At 33.2% G+C, this 18,672-nt stretch overlaps 1 protein-coding gene across 1 annotated transcript in view; it reads left to right on the top strand.

Moving 5' to 3' along the window:
• LOC124369429 (PHAF1 protein CG7083) overlaps nucleotides 1–18,672 on the top strand; it is a 56,079-nt gene that overhangs the window by 32,597 nt on the left and 4,810 nt on the right. The window contains 3 exon segments of the mRNA XM_046827438.1: nucleotides 4,595–4,797; nucleotides 8,210–8,356; nucleotides 13,234–13,380. Of these exon segments, the coding sequence (XP_046683394.1) occupies nucleotides 4,595–4,797; nucleotides 8,210–8,356; nucleotides 13,234–13,380 (497 nt within the window).

The raw sequence follows: 18,672 nt of genomic DNA, 5'->3' as shown, positions 1-18,672 counted from the left end.
ACCTTTTAGAACAATCTGATCTACTGGACAAAGGATACCACTTATTTACGGATAACTGTACACTAAAATTCCCCTAGCAGAAAAACTCTTTGAAAGAAACACATACCTCACAGGAACGATTAGGAAAAATTCTAAAGGACTGTCAAAATCTTTAATCAACAAAAATTTATTTCAACCAAAAGAAATTGTTTATTTTAGGAAAATGTTTGTTGCCTACTTGTAGGCTTTAGAGAGAAAAAATCTAGTAAGCCAGTCTATTGTTTGTCTATACCGCTGTACATGCAGAGAATGCAGTTGTGAGGAGTAAAAGAGGTACTGAAGTGGAGAGAACCTGTTCTAATTGCCAAATACAATTCCTTTATGGGAGGTGTTGACGTAAAGGATAAAAGTATCTACCATGCCACCTGCAGTAGACCAACTAGAAGGTATTGGAAGAATATTTTCTCAAACTTCCTTGATATGTCTTTGCATAATGCATATATACTGTACAAAAGTAAATAGTGATCCAGCCCATGTCTCGAAGAGATTTTATAGTCAGTCATAATAGAGGAATTGAGTGCAGCTCCTAATGAAAACTCAAGGACAGTTACCAATCCCAGGAGCGGGTGGTGATGTAGTCGGTCCAGTGCACGAACTCACTTTACTCCCCAACAAAAATAATCGGTTGTGTGCTGTGTGTAATGAAAAAACACAAAATAAAGAAAAGGACCAGCTATTTTTGTCCAGTGCTGCAACTGCGGGTCCATCAGAATTGTTACCCCACCTTCTAGAACACTTCTATAGACCAACAGTAGTTGGTAAGAAGAGGAAGGCAACCAACAGCGATTCAGAATAAAACTGTTGGACTACACTTGTAAATATTGTAAATACTGGTAAGTTGTAATAAATATTTTTTTATTTTGTTTCTGAAGTTAATTTCTAGACTTTAGAAATTATTAGATGTAGTTTCATGGTCTTGAATACATACAGATTTATTATTTTTTTGCCACTTTCTCTGGACACAAAAAACTGAATTTGTACAATTTTATGAATTTTCGTAAAAATATGTAAATATATCACGTTTAAGAGCCATATAAACTATATATTTCTGAAATCAGCATAAAATTTCGAGTCAAATGGGTATTTTGAAATCTTTGTTTTATAAACTCAAAATTAGGTACAAAACGGAATTTGGAGTAAAAAAATTTTAAAAACCAAAAACTTCACATACTTTTTGAAAAAAAAAAAAAAAATAATGTTAATATAAAATAAAATTACCAAAAGATGTTTCTCTGTTCTTTTGTGAGAAAAATGATGTATAATATGTTACATTTGGACCATTCGTTGCAGTAAAACCAAGCTTTAGAAAAATACCTTACCGGTTACCCTAAAACACTGTGCCACTACAGTACGTTTGCGCGCGCCACTTCTATCTAGGGTTAAATACGCTTTGAAAATCACGATTTCACAATATTAATGATGTGGAGAAGCTGAATCTCAAATCCAAAAATAAGTCTTACTAAATTATTTTAGTACTTTCCGTATGATGTAGATAGATAACCAAAGTAACAAACTACTATAATTTAACTAAGTAATATTTTAGCTATAATTAGACTTTTTATATTTATTTTGGCACATTGTCGAGAGTCTGCACTGTCTATTCGTGGACAATAATAATCAGCAGTACGCAAATTACCAATTGGTGAAACATGTTTTTGTAGTTCTTGGTGTATATAACAATTGATTAATATATCTATATATATAAATGCGAATGTTTGTTTGTATGTTCCGTTATAACTCTGGAACCAATGCACGAAACATTGTGAAATTTTGTACAGTGATTCTACACGTTCCTGGAAGTAACATAGGCATACATACTAGAGTAAATTTGGTCCAATTTAAATAGTTTATTTAATTAATTTTTTAATTATAAATCGTTGTTGATGTTAGAGTGTTTTATATTGGATCCGATAGACTGCGCTACGACACATAATACAAAGTGAACTGATACTTAACAGCTGTTAATACTTTCAGCTGAAGTTCATCAAAGAGGCAGAAACATTTGTTTACATTTAAAATTTAGAAAATTTTTATCGTAAAGTGCTTGATCAGTAGTGTAATGCAGGTTGCATACAAGACGTCATTGCCTAATTTTAAATTAAGATTGCACCAATGATCAATAATCTATCTATATAAAAATGAATGTTTGTGTGTTTGTCCTTTATAGAATTAGAAACTATTGGACCGATCACTATGAAAATTTGTATTTATTTGTATTTTTCTATGTAGAAGGTTTATATGCAATGCCCATTGATGTAACTCACCACCAGGCTGTACTGCAAGATATAAAAGTTATCAAAGCGCCTGCACATTATAAACTGCAATTACGACACAGTTACGTAAATTAAATAGCCAAACAGTATTTGAAGGCAAAGAAATATACGGGCAAAGCTTAAGAGACGCGTGCGAAGCCGCGGGAAACAGCTAGTAGAGTAATGAAATAACATGATTTATAAATTATATTTAAATTGACGTTCGTATTTCTATGTCTATATTTGTCAACGCCATCGTGCCTGTTGTTTCCATGTGGGGACGTTAGCTGCTCAGCAGATAATGGGTGATCGCTAATTTAGATTTTGTCTATTCATCGTGCATTACTTTATATTGTACACAAAAAGATTCTCTATAAATATGAATACATTCATACATATTTACGTAAATGGAATATATTCTGGAAGCTCATTTTATAACCTACCATTTCTATTACTTAAAAGGAGAAAGTAGAGGTTATGACTTGTAATTTTAAATATATTCATTTCCCTGAATCTCTGTAAATTCCTTTCTATTAACGTGATATTCTTAGGCTCCCCCTCCCCCCAAAAAAGGTAAATTAATTATTTATAATTGAGTTCAGATGAAAGTATTTGGTTTATTTGTTGATTTGTACTGAACCGATGTTGTGTACTGGTGAAATCATTGTCTCATACCGAAAGTTGTCCACCGCGTATGACCTGCAATACTGAACTGCAGTTTGCCCCACAGTAGCGCAATGTTGGTATTTATTTGTTATATTTGTACTTCCGAATTGGATATATGTATTTTCCAAACATCACAGAAAGAAACAGAAACATTTTTTTTATTTCCAAAAACATATATACATAGATATTACATTTATTTACATTTTAAGTATAGTATTTGGATAATACTATTTATATAATTTAAGTATTTATTACATATTAATATATATTCTAAATGGAAATTAGCCTACATGGGCAAGCAGCCTGTGCGTAGGCTAGAGTTGTACTAAAAAGTGTATGTTATCTAGATGTTGAAAAAAAGTGTTACTGTTACGTGTCTGTGTGTTTTAAGGCATAAAATGTAGAAATGTAGTTGTGTGATGTAGGAGATAAGAGATAATATTGTATTAGACAAAAAGAATTAAGACCACATACGATATAACGAGCACCGGGGGATGAGGAGGGGTCAAGGTCAGGTTGGTCCCCAGTCTGAGTGAATGAAAGTCTCGGATCCTTGGACATTATTAGATTATTAGGACAAAGGAAAGTTATTAGGTGTACACAATGTTATGTTGACATATTGAAAGACACAGAGATAAAAACTAAGGAGCTTAAAATAAGTGATAGCGATAAATCATCATCGAATTTCTCTCATATCGCTAACGACGAAATGCTAGAGCACTGCAGCTTTGTGGCATTTCTTGCAAATACTCCTAGTGACGATAAACCGCCATCATTGCGCTTGGCGTGAGGGTTAAATACAGTATTACAGTTGTCTATTTGGTTTGAAAACAGACTAGAGAATCGTAAATTTTCGACCGGAAAAAACCGAGAATCTGAAAAGAAATTTTGAGTGGCCACTCTGCTCCCGCAGTAAACTAGACCTATCGAATTACCCTTGCACCCCAGAATCTCAAACATTTGTGGTTAGTGATGTGCCGCTCTTGGACATCCATAACCAGATTTAAGTAACACATCAGTTTTTGATGTGCGCAGTAGGTTCAACTGGAAGGTATAAACCAGCCAGAAGTGATCCTTGCTGGGTGATGGGGCTGTACTTTGTTATGTTTGTTATGACAAAAGACAGTGGATTGTTTCTTTATGAACAAACTAATGTAAAACAAAAGTTAAAATGTGCATTTTAAGGTTTTACATTTTCCTATTTTCAAACATCTGTTCCAACCAGATGTTGGAATTTTCACAAACATTTTCTGATAACCACAAATTTTGTTACTTGCAGGAAGAAAACATTAAGTTTTGTAATTAAATTAATTCATGCAGGTTTATACATTTTATATGAATTTCTGTAATGTATGGTTATTTCTCAGTTTTCATATTATTTTAGGAAATAAAACAATTGTGTTCTTACATAACGCTGCAAAAATTATAAATTTTAAAATACCCCGTATCTTATAAATTATTAAACTCCAAAAAAAATACAAACTCGTATTGTATATAAATAAATACTAGTAGCTTATATAGATGAAATTTTTAACAAATTTTTTTGTGCTGGATTACTTAAATAAAAGGCATTTAGTGTGGTAAGTGTAGTATTTCGTCACAGTTCTTGCTGGAGTAATGAAAGCATGTTTTCACAGGGCTCACTCGCACCCGTAAGCAATCGCTGGTGCGCGAAGTTCACTTCTCAGATACATGTCAGGATGTGGCAACACTGCTTGGCACTCCACAGCGTGTCTTCTTCAAAGCTGAGGATAAGATGAAGATCCACAGCCCCAATGCTCATCGTCGAGTTACCGCAAGAAGATCTGACTTCTTCTTCAACTATTTCTCACTTGGAATGGTGTGTTTGAGTCAATAACTGTATTATTATATGTTAACTATGCCCTCGAAACTCTTGCTATTTTCGTTCACTAAAAACATAAATATTATAAAAAATTCCACAAAGATTTAAGATCGATTTATGGGATTCTACAGTATAATCTGCGGAGATCCTCTGTATTATTAATTATCGGCAGATCTGCAATATACAAATTACCGATCGCTAAAACTTGTTTTAGCTGTACTTTGTGTTTTAAAAACCGTAACTAGATAAACTAATTGACAGATTATCTTTTTAATTATTTATTTTCATAGGACAAGAAGCCGAGAAACTGCACTTAGTCCTTCAGATTTTGCACTGCTTCTAGAGGAACAGGATATTTTGGATGGGTACGGTTGGGGGGGGCCTCCTGTTAAGATCCATGATGATGATTTTAGGCCTTAATCTTAGTCATGTCTTTTTGGAAAAAGGGGAAGCCAGATCTGTACCAGTCAAAACAGGCAATCTGTGGCACGCCCTTATGTCTAGGCTAGCAGCAGCCCTTAACACTTAGGGAGTCCCACCAACTCCCAACAGTCGTCTCCTGCAGTAGACTAGATCTATCGATCTACCCTTGCACCCCAATATTTCAACATTTGCAGTTAGCGATGTCCCGCTCCTGTACATCCATAAGGTTGCCCAGATTTAAGTGAGACATCGGTTTTTACTGTACCTAGTGTAGATTCAACTGGAAAGTATAAACCAGCTAGAAGTGGCCCTAATCGGGACAGGTTATCTACCTTAGTAAATAATACTTTTCTTGCAGTTAGTGTTTTTCTGTATTTATGTACACACTGGGCCATGAGTATGCTGTATCTATTCACAGATGACAGCTGGTCAGTATTACATCAATTGCAAAAACATAATTTTCATGTAGTATTTGTATAAAAAACACGTGGATAGGTAACTGAATTAAGAAATGTATTGTTGTGTTGTGTTGTAAACAATGTTTTGCTTGCAATTCTGTATTTGTGTTCATGCATCACTCAAGTCTGCTGTGCATATTTTCTGTGAAGTATTTTTATACCCTAGCTTTTACCAATCAGATATAAAAACTTGTCAATTCAGTGAAAATAAAAAATATGTTTGATACATATGCTTTTAAATATATTAATAAAATCATTAAGATACTACTGTTACAGATGAGTTAAACTGTTTTTGTAAGATTGTCTCGAAAATACCATTTTAGGGCTTGCTGTTTTGATGTAATGGCTGAGATGTCTAGATGTAAAACTGAATTTCTAAATTTAAATTACAGTAGTCACAATAACCCAACACAATTCAGACCAGACAAGTGTGGGATTAGTCAAAAAGCCAGATTCCTAGGCCAGACTAAGCCGAGGCCTTTGTATTGGCTTTATGTCTTCGTAGTCAGACCTGCACTAATGTATGGGGCTGTTGTCTGGTGGCCAAAAACACAGGCCAAGATGGTGGTAGCTTGTCTGGCTGGCATCCAAAGGATGGCTGGCCTTGCTGTCACTGGGGCTTTTCCTAGTGCACCGGGTGCAGCTCTAGATTGTTGCCTCAACCTTGCCCCCTGGATATTGTTATTGAGGCTATGACTAGGAGGAGTGCCTACTGTCTTCACCAAGTGGGACTCTGGTCGGACTGCAGCGGTAGGCACTGTAGAATTAGCATCCTGATTCAGGAGGATGCTCTGCACATGATCTCTGATCAGATGCCACAACAATTTTTCCTTTGACAAACCCTTTAGGATTGTGATACCTCCTAGGGACGATTGGTAGGAGGGAAGGAAATCTCTTCCACCAGTGGAGCTTGAATGGTTTACATACGGCTCTAAAACACAAAGTGGCACAGGCACTGGAACTGTGGGGGTGAGACCATGCAGGGAGCTGGTGGTCCCAATGGGTCCTTATCATACAGTTTTTTCAGGTGGAGGTTGCAGCCATTATGGAGTGTGCTCATAAGAATCTTTGTTTACGGTATAGGAGTAAGATGATCAATATTTTCACAGATAGTCAGGCAGCACTGATGGCGCTGGACTCTTTGTGTGTTCAATTCCAAACTTGTCTGGGATTGCTATCAAGTCGTTTCTTCCCTTGCCAGAATCAACAATGTGACTGTTTGTTGAGTTCCTGGTCATGAGGGGATCCCTGGGAATGAAAAAGCTGATACCCTGGCCAACCAGGGCTCAGCGTCAATTATGATGGGTCCTCAACTGTTATGTGGTATTTCAAGGTGTGAATCCTTTGGGGCTGTCTCAAAATGGGTTCGGGCTGAACATGAGAGAAGGTGGAGGTTGCATCCAGGTATGAAAATGAGCAGAATGGTACTACAGTCGCCTCTTTCAGGGTGGCGTCTGACCTTCTCTCACTAAGTAGATTGATGACTTCTCGGGTTATAGGTCTGATTACAGGACATGGTCACCTTAACACATTATAAATAGTAACCACCAGAAATTAATTATGAAAAACACAATAAGCAGAAAAATATATAATTACCACTAAAATATTTCACAAACTTCCTCTGTATACTATTCAGAAATGGGAAAACAATGCTGTCAAATACACTGTTGTTATGAGCTGGAATTGCAAATTGACAGCTATGATGACACTCCGCCTTTGTCTACTATGCGGATAATTGTGGGGACCGGACTATAGAGGAACCACTGTAATTTAACTTTTAAAATAAAAATATTTACTTACAGTATATGTATTTTCTTTTTCATGTGAGAAATGGTAGTTTGAAAAATTATTCCACTATTAAACATAATATCAATTGAATGGGAAAATTAAACTAAATACAAACATAAAAAGTTTTTATTAATATTTTTTTAAACTGCAAAAGTTGTATTGTTTTTTGTAGAAAGCTACATTTTTACTTTGTTGTGTTATTTTACACTACTTTTACACTAAAAATTTAATCTTACAAATTTGCTATAAATATTTTTTGTTGTAATTTAGTTCATTCTTATTGTTAACTTACCAAAAAATGTATAATACATAAAAACATTATCCATATGTACGGACGTTGTATTCTTCGTTGGTTTTTGCAACATCCTTATTTTGGCACTAAAGGGGTTAATCTCATGGTATAAAAGCTTCATTTATGTCCCTGAATATCATAATATGGATTAGTTATTACTCTCAGTAATAAATAAGTGATAATTGACCTAACAGCAAAAAATTTGTAATAATTTTTCACTTTTTCATTTCCCTTTTTCTGTTACAAATTTATTCTGAAGATTTCCAGCAGTTAAAAGGCATTAAAAGGTTTAGAATTCAAGTATATTGAAAAGAAATTAAGTTTTATGCTATTAAAAATGTATTTGAAATAATAAATTATTGAATTTTTAGTCACTCATAATAGCTAGTATCTTAAATTTAAAACACCAAAAGAGTATTTTGAGCATTATACTATATTTTGTGTGAAGGACATATTGTTTGACGCACGGACAGAGAAGGTGAAGAAGTTTGTGTTGCACACCAACTACCCAGGTCACTACAACTTCAACACATACCAACGCTGTGTCTTTCACCTGGGCTTCCCTAACCACACTGGACAGGAAAAGAAAGTTCAGGTCAGTCTGTCCACAACTTTTCTTGACTCTAAACATATAATGACTCCAGTAATTTCATTCTACGTGTAATTTTTGTATTAGAACCTACATTAGTAGAAATAAAATTTGTCTCTGCAGTATTCTCCTATATCTGGTGTAGGACAACTAGTTGTTTCTTAACTTCAAAATAAACGGTCGTTATTAATTCTTTTAACCAGAAAAATACTATTGGTCAATAATATCAATCTGATTGTAAGTATTGAAAATAATAGCCTGACTGAAAATCGACATCATTAATAGCATGTATCCATATATGATCAGTATTTTCATTAGTCCTATGTATGAGATATAGTAACTATTATTCGTTTATTTATATATGGCAGTTCACCATTTATTCACAATTAACAATTTATACAATAACTCAATAGTGTTATAACTTTTGTATCATATAACAATGCCAAATGTCCAAAAGTCATTAATAATAAACTTTAAACAAAGAACTCGAGGTGGTGATGCAACAATAATAATAACAATAGTAACGTTAAAAACTATTAAACGTTTCAACAGAAGAACAAAATAAGTCCAAATCAGCCACCATAAATAAACTCAGCCTGTATATAGAATGTTTGTTTTGCTGTTTACTATTTGTAAAGACATCAATGAAGTAAAATACAGTTTTACATCATGCACCATTGGAAGTGGACTAAATATAAGGGTTTGTTTTATACAATGTAGCATAATATCTTTTACGTTATTATATTGCATGTTACTTTTTTTTGGATTGCCAGAAAATAAACTTTGACAATACTCAGACTTTAACTTTTTTGGATTACTTGTAAACTAATTTAGTGTATAAACAGAAAAAACAATGAGACTTTTTCAGTTAAAAAATTTGTTAGTATTTAATTATTCAATATTTTTTAGATATAACTGAGTGCATATAGATAGATAACACATATTGCTGCATATGTATAGTTTGTTTAAAATGTATTATAAATCTTTTTTAAAAACATTAAAATTTTGCAAGCATACTTATTTTATTCACATATTATGCAAAACTGCTTTTAATGGTATTGTATTTATTAATTATGCATAAATAAACCGTAGCATATAAATTTATAAAATTTTTACAGAAAAAGTAGTTTGAATGTTTTACTTTTATATTTTTAAACAGGTCCAGCCGTGATAATAACCACCATAAATAAACTCAGCCTGTATATAGAATGTTTGTTTTGCTGTTTACAATTTGTAAAGACATCAATGAAGTAAAATACAGTCCTCCTCCGTAGACAAATGGTTAAAGTCCTCGGCTCTATAAGGGGGAGAGAGAGAGAGAGAGAGAGAGGGAGAGAGGAGAGAGAGAGGGAGAGAGAGAGAGAGAGATAAATTGATAAATTATTTATTTAACCTGCCCTGGTTTGGACCAACGGTCCACTCTTACACCAGAACAGGCAGAAAAATATACAGAATATTACAAAACATTACAGTTGCGGGTTTTGTCTTACTATTGTTGCTAAATACAAATATACACAGCACATATTACTACTGCCTAAATATATTTCATATTACAAGTTAGATGGCTTTTTGTCCAATCTCAACACGCTGTTATACACTACTGTACAACTCTAAAAATACAAAAATCAATACAGTTGTCATTATTTTATCACTAATTATACACTTATACTTCTCACTTACAATACATACACATCATAGAGGATAAATATTTGACTTTAACTATTACACGATTATCTATTCACTATATCAATATTACATTACAAAAGCTGTGATGTTGCTGCAATTACATTGAGCTGACAATTATATCACTGATAACAATCGATCACTATTTCTAAACATGCATATCTTACATATCTCAGGAATTATTAAAAAAAAAAATATTTTTCTTTTTGTTAGTTCTCATATCTTAATAACAATAAATCTTTTACTTTACCAGCAAATATGTGTTCTTTTTCAATTCTCTTTATATTACTATCCAGACTATTCAACAATCTTATTGACGTCACTAAAAACGATTTTGTGTACGTGACAGTCCTGTGAATTGGAAACTGATACATCTCATCGCCAAATCTGGTTGCTCTTAAATGGACATTGTGCATTACATTGTAACATTCAAATAAATATTCTGGTTTTTTAAATTTTAAAATCTTAAAAGCTAAATTTAGTACACTAAGTTCCCTTCTTTCCTGTACTTTTAGCCATTTCATTTGTTTATAGTACGGTGTTACATGCTCATCGTATTTCAAGTTATAAATATAACGTATGCAAGCATTCTGAGCTTTTTGTAATTGATTCGTCAGTACACTGTTAACATCACAGTAAGCTGCAATACCGTAATCAATTATAGGAAACACTAAAGCCGAAACTAGTTGCTTTCTTACATCCAAAGAAGGTCTAAAACGTAAGCGTCTAAATTGATATAAACATTGATATATCCTTTTAGTGACATAATTAACTTGATTATTCCAAGACAATGAATCACTGAGCCTTAGACCTAAGTTAATAACATCTTTTTCAAGCTTAATAGCCTGCTCGCCAATTGTTATCGGAGCTATGTTATTGTGTAAAATATTATTTAGTAGTCTAGAAGATCCAATTAAAATTGGTTTGCATTTTGTTATATTTAGGTTCAAGCCATGATCTCTACACCATAAGTACACAGTCATAAGGTCAATATTAAGAAGGTTCGTAATTGTATGATTCAATTTATCAACGTCACAATGAATATATAGCTGCATGTCATCCGCATACATCATCGTATTACTAAACAATATATTATCACTTATCCTATTTATATACAAACATATACGAGAGAGGGAGGGAGGGAGAGGGAGGGGGAAGGGTTAGGGAGTGAGGGGGGGGAGGGAGAGGAGGGAGAGAGAGGAGAGAGAGAGAGAATAAAGTAAAATACAATCAGCTGTTGAAATCAGATATTCTTACCTAAAACTAAGTGTTGCTATAACAACTTTATCTAAGGTCTGTGCAGTGTGATTATTATTACGCCAAATTTAACACAATAAAACACTTTTAGTATTAAATTTATGGTCTAAAATGATTTTTATGAATATTTTTGACTATCATTTATTGATTTAGTTTATATTTTAGAAACATTCTCTTGATAAGTAAATACTACAAAAATGATCAAAGTAGCATTGTTCTCATCATGGAACAGTTCCATGATACAAGGGTTAAAGGAGATCTTGAAAATTAAAAAAAAATTGTGTGTAGGGTGTCAAATGACAATCTAAATGATCATGTAAAACCTGGTTTAGTCTGTGGTTCAATCTTTTACTTGTTTGTTTACGGTGATTACTCATGGCACTGCTAAGTTTAACCTAAAACGGAAGAAACTGTTTAGTGCCTTAAATCACTAGAAACAATTAACTGTATGATTGATTAATAAGACCTATTTATTAATAAAACTTCTGAATTATTAAAACTTTAAACATTTAATTGGACAGTTCAATTTTTAGGAACAATGTATTTGAAACAATTTGTGAGAAAATCATGAATGGTTGCAATCAGAATTCTGTTCAAAAGCCTAAATTTTAAAAATTGTGTGTACACAAACTTTACATATGTTATTATTAAAATAGGAAAACATCAAAGTAGTGTTGCATGATTAATTTTATATATTGCTGACTTGCCTTCTTGTTCACTTTTCAAATTGTATGAATATTAATTAGTATCACCTTCCCACAAACATATCAGTTTTTGTTGTAAAAATATTAATGGATGACAAAAAGGAAATACAATGTGAGAGAATGTACAAGTCAGTTCTTCCTAAAAAATATAGTCAATACTTTTTTACTTTTTCACGAGAGAAATTGTCGGTTTTTAAGCAAATATATATTAAGTTTTCAGACGGTTTTTGGTGAATAACTGGAAAAATATGCATTTAATCAAAAACCCTGTAAAGAGCAAAATTATAGCTTATACAATAACAAAAAATGTGTGTATTTATGATATTAGCAGGCCCAATACAAATGAAATTGTTGAAAGTTGATTGGTATTTTCAAAACAAAATGGAAATTGTCTACATACAATAACCAAAAACCAATGAATTTTTGGAGAAAACTCATAAAACCTTTTTTAAAGTTCTTTAAAAAACCTTTATTTTTTTAAAGTTCCTAGCAATAAAACTAAAAAAGTTATTAACAGAATAATGTCTATTCCTATTTTTTGGTCACTGGCTTGCAAAATTATAATATTTTTGAAAAAGATTTATAATACATTTTAAACAAACTATACATATGCAGCAATATGTGTTATCTATCTATATGCACTTAGTTATATCTAAAAAATATTGAATAATTAAATACTAACAAATTTTTTAACTGAAAAAGTCTTTCCTTATGTTTTTTCTGTTTATACACTAAATTAGTTTACAAGTAATCCAAACAAGTTAAAATTTGAGTAAATATATTTGAGTATTATCAAAGTTTATTTTCAGGCAATCCACAAAAAGTAACATGCAATATATTAATGTAAAAGATTTGCTACAAACGTAAAAGATATTATGCTACATTGTATATACCAAACCCTTACATTTAGTCCACTTCCAATGGTGCATGCTGTAAAAATATGCATATGCGAATGAATTAATAACTAACTTGCTTTTTCACTAAACTGTTATTTTTCATCTTTGTCTAGTTTTTACTCATTTGCTCTCTTGGATTTCTCCTCTAATCTAATCACAAGTATCTGGTTTTTCTGATACAATCACTTTCTCATTTCCATTGTTCAGTTAAATTTTGTTAACCAACAAAATATTTTACATTTTAAAAAGAATTTAAGAAAAATAAACAATTGCATCATTGATTATAGTAATATTTTACTGTAGTGCAGAAGTATCCATTATTGTAGGCATACTTATGTTATAGATCTCTGCCTATACCAAATGGGACAGCGTCTGTGAGCAAGTGAAGCCATCTGACAGACCCGTGGTACTCAACAGAGCTTCATCCACCAACACCACCAACCCCTTCGGTTCCACCTTCTGCTATGGTTTTCAGGACATCATATTTGAGGTGAACACCATCTACTATTTATGATTATCAATTCCTTTTAGTGTTCAAGCATTGCTTATTACTGTAGGTAAACCATTGTTTTATTTGAGAATGCTCCAAAGAATAATTTAATTCTGCTTCCAAAAGTTCATAATGAGCCATTTTGGTTGTATTTAGAGTGCTGAAATATTTCTTCTTAGTGCAGACAGCACACTGCTGCTGATAAAAAACTATCAATATGAATTTGTTGTATACAACGTAGCCTTGGGTGTTATCTAATTTATATTGTGGTGAAAGAAATTAGAACACCATTTATATTATTGTTATTTTGTTCCTATTTCTTCACTTTATAATGAGTTGTATTTTTCAATCATTAAAGTTTAGGTTATTTTATTTGTAATACGTAGGGATTCCAATGATTGATACCTAAATACCACATACCCAGAGGTATCGAGGATTCCCGATACCACAGCCCTTTTTACTCAATCCCAATACCAACAAATTATGAGTAGGGCACACCACGTGCTTCGCTGAGGTGCTTGCTAAATTTCAAATCTATAGTTCATTATATTCCTGAGACGTCCTACTGTCAGGAGACAGTCATACAAAAAACAGGTTGACATTATAGAACTCTCATTTTTGTAGAAATAAAGTTTTGTGCAAAATATGAAGTCTACATATGAAACTGTCTCAACATATCTTGCCAGATAATACATTCACATTTTTGTTCTTTAACACGTTCGCTGCTAAAAATTCCTACATAGAGTTCAGTATATGCTGAAATTGTTTAAATATTTTTTTACTTACTTTTAGATGAAATATGATAGAAATATACAACAAACATCACAAAAATTATCACTCTACTATTTTGGGAATGTGGTAAACAATGCCATACCACTCGTTTCACAATTCCCTTTGCACTAAAAACTCTGCATCTTGTATTTTTTAACTTTTTGCCACGTTTTTGTTTCTCTTCAATCATGGAAGGGATGTGATCAACACTCTTCGCTTCAACGGCCTTGAAGGTGCGGGAGGGTTCAGTAGGAGATGGTCAACAACTGCTAGATGAAAATCATACAAAGGCATTTTTCGTTCATTACAATAAATTCGGATTTCGTTGAAGAGGTAGTGCACGTTCATCATGAGCATCTGCAACATGGAAATAAATTCAATGTAATAATAGGCCATCATCTGGTTACTTCGGTCAACTCCCTTCCTATAGTGATTATATTTCACGATTGGCAGAGGCTTTTTCCTCTCAAGTTGGTTGCGATTGATTGAAGTGACTATTTCATTAGTGTGTTCTGTGGATATGTAAGATACTACTCTTTTATCCCTCCATTTAGCTACCAATACACTTTCAGAGTAGCGTGCAATGGTTTATCCTTTTTTTCAACTTAGCTGACTTAACATCCATTGAAATGTACTTTCTATCCAATCTGAGCATACCTGTGCTGTACATATTTCTTCTCAAAAGAGTGGAGGCGAGAGAAAAACTATTATAATAATTGTCCATGTAAAGGCTGTATCCGCAATTTAGTTTTCCTTGCATTAGGTTTAGTACAACGTTAGCCGCATGTCCCTTGCCACAATAATCATCAGGTACACCACAATACATAAAGATCTTTAAAATCAAACCATGGGGATCACACAGAATGTATAGTTTGATCCCGTATTTATGCCGTATTTTCCTTTTATGTATTGACGGAAATACAGCCGACCACGCCAAAGTACCATGTCCTCATCAATACACAGGTTTTGTTGCAGGTAGTACATAGACTTCATTTTGTTATTGAAGTAATCAGTAAGGAACTGGACTTTAGATGAGTAATTAGATGAATCAGGATGGCTTTCGAAATTCAAGCAATGTAAAATAATTAAAAATCGGTCTCGTGACATGAAATTTGGGAAACAAGAAGAAAACAATTCGTTTTCCAATAGTCTGGGCGTTTGTATTATGCCCATGTGTAAAATAAGATTAAGAAAAACCAACAACTCTTCGATAGATAGGTTTTTGCACTTACCAACTCGAGAGCCGGATATAGTATGGGGCCCACAAAATAATCAAGTGCGTATTGGTTGGTTGCCTTAACAATTCCCTCTAAAAAAACTATATCAACAAGCAGTGTGAAAAAACTAATTGGAGATTTGTCATCCTGGCAAAGGAACTAAAAACCCTTCCTGTCTAGTAAAGGGAATAACTCTCATTCCAATCCGGTTGTGAGCGCTCCATTGGGGTGGATTGGTATCATAATCAGGATCCTCAATTTCCAAGTCTGTCTGGTACTCCATATCGTCCATATTGTCATCTTCATCGTCTGAACTCAATACTGGCTCTGTTGTATGCCTAGAACTTGGTTGTTGTACACCACTTGGTCCCAGGGTAAGATCTATTGTGTTTCACAATCATTTACTACTAAAAAAAAAATTTTAAAATAATGAAAAAGTCCAACGTGAAAACGAAGTGCATAAAATGCAGGAAAATTACCTCCTGAGGAGCGAGAAATATGGCGTTGTGATAGTTCGAGTGCTGGCCGCACACTGACCTCATTTCAGAACAAAGGCTCTGTGGTAACCATAGTTACCGCCCGTAGTGAACGTGTTAAATTGGGTTTCATATTAGTGTTTAAACAATAAAAGTCTACACACCAAGTCACTTTAAAATAATGTATGTGTTGGAATAGTTAGGCTACATGCGTTAATATGTCACATGTTTAAATCTGTTACAGGTTTATTACGTTTGTTTAAAAATTTATTTATTGTGATATTTTCTTCTTGCGATCCTTGTTTATTTTTTCTTTAAGACCAATGTAAAAGTATCCACTTAACACTGAGTCAAATCTCATAGAGTAACATGTACCATCATCTAACTCAGTATTCCTCAAATATAAATAAAGCTTCATTCACAAATTCAGGTCTATAGATCAATTCGTTTTCTATATGTTGTGTGGACAGACAGAATGAAGTTTTTCAAGCTCGAGTGGTAGACTTCACTGAAGCTCAGACAAATATTGTTCAACGTATTTTATTACAAAATAATGAAAACTTGAAAAGTCACAATATTTTATTTATACCACTATCTATATATATAAAAAATTAATGTTTGTGTGTTTGTCCTTTATGGAATCGTAAACTATGTGACCGATCATTATGAAAATTTGTATGTATATGTAGTTTTCCATGGAGAAGGTTTATATGCTATGCCCATTGATGTAACTCGTGGCCACCAGGCGGCACTTTAAAAGAAAAGTTTTCGAAGCGCCTGCACATTATAAACTGCAATTACGAGATAGATACGTAAACAGTGAAAAACTATTTGAAGGCGCTAAGTTATGATGTATAATTGTCTTTAAACTAAATTTTTGGTTGAACTTAAAGCTTGAGTGGTAGACCACTTTGTAATAAAGTACATATGCATGTACAATACATTTTTGACAGATTTTCTTGATCGTGACATCAAGGTAAAATCTACATCGGCATTGGAAATATAATTTACTTCAACCAGAAGTGCTCATAGGCGGGCAAAACTTACGAAAAGCGTGCGAAGCCGCGGGAAACAGCTAGTCTATATATAAAAATGAATGTTTGTGTGTTTGTCCTTTATGGAATCGTAAACTATTTAACCGACCATTATGAAAATTTGTATGTATATGTATTTTTCCACAGAGAAGGTTTATATACTATGCCCATTGATGTAATTCGCCATCAGGCAGTGCTGCAAAAGATACAAGTTTTCAAAGCGCCTGCACACTAAAAACTGCAATTACGAGACAGTTCTGTATATTAATCCAAACACTTTATTGAAGTTATGATGTATATTTGTCTTGAAGATAAATTTCTGATTGAACTTAAAGTTTGAGTGTTAGACCACTTTATAATAAATTACATGTAAGTGTATGATGGCTATAAACATACACAGATTTTCTTGATCATTTCTCACGTGGCAAGGCAAACTCAACATCGGCACTGGAAATATAATTCACTTGAACCAGAAGTGCATATACACGGGCAAAGCTTACGAAAAGCGTGCGAAGCCGCAGGGTACAGCTAGTTCAGTAATAAAGTATTTATTACAAATATTAGTAATAACATTAAAATGTGATTAGTAATAATTTAGAAAGCGATAACATTTAATATAACATGAACACGAACCATTCAAATGCTGTGCGATTTTAGGACAGCTGGTTAAGACATGATCACATGAAGAAAAATTATTTATTTACATTTATTTTGTGTATGGTTGTTTTACATAAATAATAGCTGTCCACAAATTAACCACCGGTCATTTTTAGCATATTATTCTGCTGTTGAGGATCGATGTTAGGCACATTCGAGCTGGCATACAGCTTAAGGTGGGAGGTTGCTTATAGTTCCAGGTGCCTGCAAGTTCAAGGTAACAGGTTGCTATAGATGGTAGGTGGCTGAAAGTGGATCTTACAGTAAGGTAAAATTTTTATTTTCAATGTAAAAGAAAGAGTAAGGAAAAAGTGCAGCTCTTTTTTGTGTAGTTTTGAAGCTGGTAGATAATTAAAGGTCAGAGTAGAGTGGTCTTTGTAGAATGAATTAAAGAAAAGTTTCAGGATAAAAGTCTTGGGTTTGGCTGGTATATCTAGTTTTGAGGCTGGAAATTAATTCGCATATTAACCCTTCGTACGCTGAAAGCAAGTTATATAAAATTGCTCTAATGCTTAATAAAAAAAATAGTTATTTTTTTATTTTTTTTTAAGTTATATATTTTTTAGGTTTATTATTCTTGCAACTGATCAAAACACATGATAGTTTTTGTATTTCTTTTATTTTATTTACATATGAGTACATATACATATAAATATACACGCAGTATATAAAGTCCAATAAATGTTTCTGAAAGTAGCAAAAGTTAGCACAACAGTAATTCATATTATTTATACACAATTAGTAGATAATGAAGGGAACAAATCCATGTCAAATATAGAATATATAAAGAACACAAAATGGTACAAAAATAAAAAAGGCACCCTAATATTGGACTTGTGTGTGGTAAATCTCAAAACACTCATCTGGGTGGAGGGCAGGCTTGGTCTCACATGTTTTACATAGATACATAGTTTATCACATTATCGATATGGATAACCTCGCACAATAGACAGCTAAAGCAGTATAGCAGGTTATAAACAATAAACAACAGTACATAGCGGCCGCCGGCAGCTGACTGTCACGCACGAGTATTTCCCCTTAGAGCGTAAAGCTTGATCACTGGCGATGGCGTGGACTGACAAAAACAAACAAAAGCTTCCGTTGTGATTGGTCCCAGCTGTTTTGATGAGTCACGCT

The sequence above is a fragment of the Homalodisca vitripennis genome, chromosome 1 (assembly GCF_021130785.1).
Source record: "Homalodisca vitripennis isolate AUS2020 chromosome 1, UT_GWSS_2.1, whole genome shotgun sequence".
In the NCBI taxonomy this organism is placed as follows: Eukaryota; Metazoa; Arthropoda; class Insecta; order Hemiptera; family Cicadellidae; genus Homalodisca; species Homalodisca vitripennis.
The sequence above is the reverse complement of the archived record's forward strand: the minus strand, read 5'-3'. Positions and strand labels throughout refer to the sequence as shown.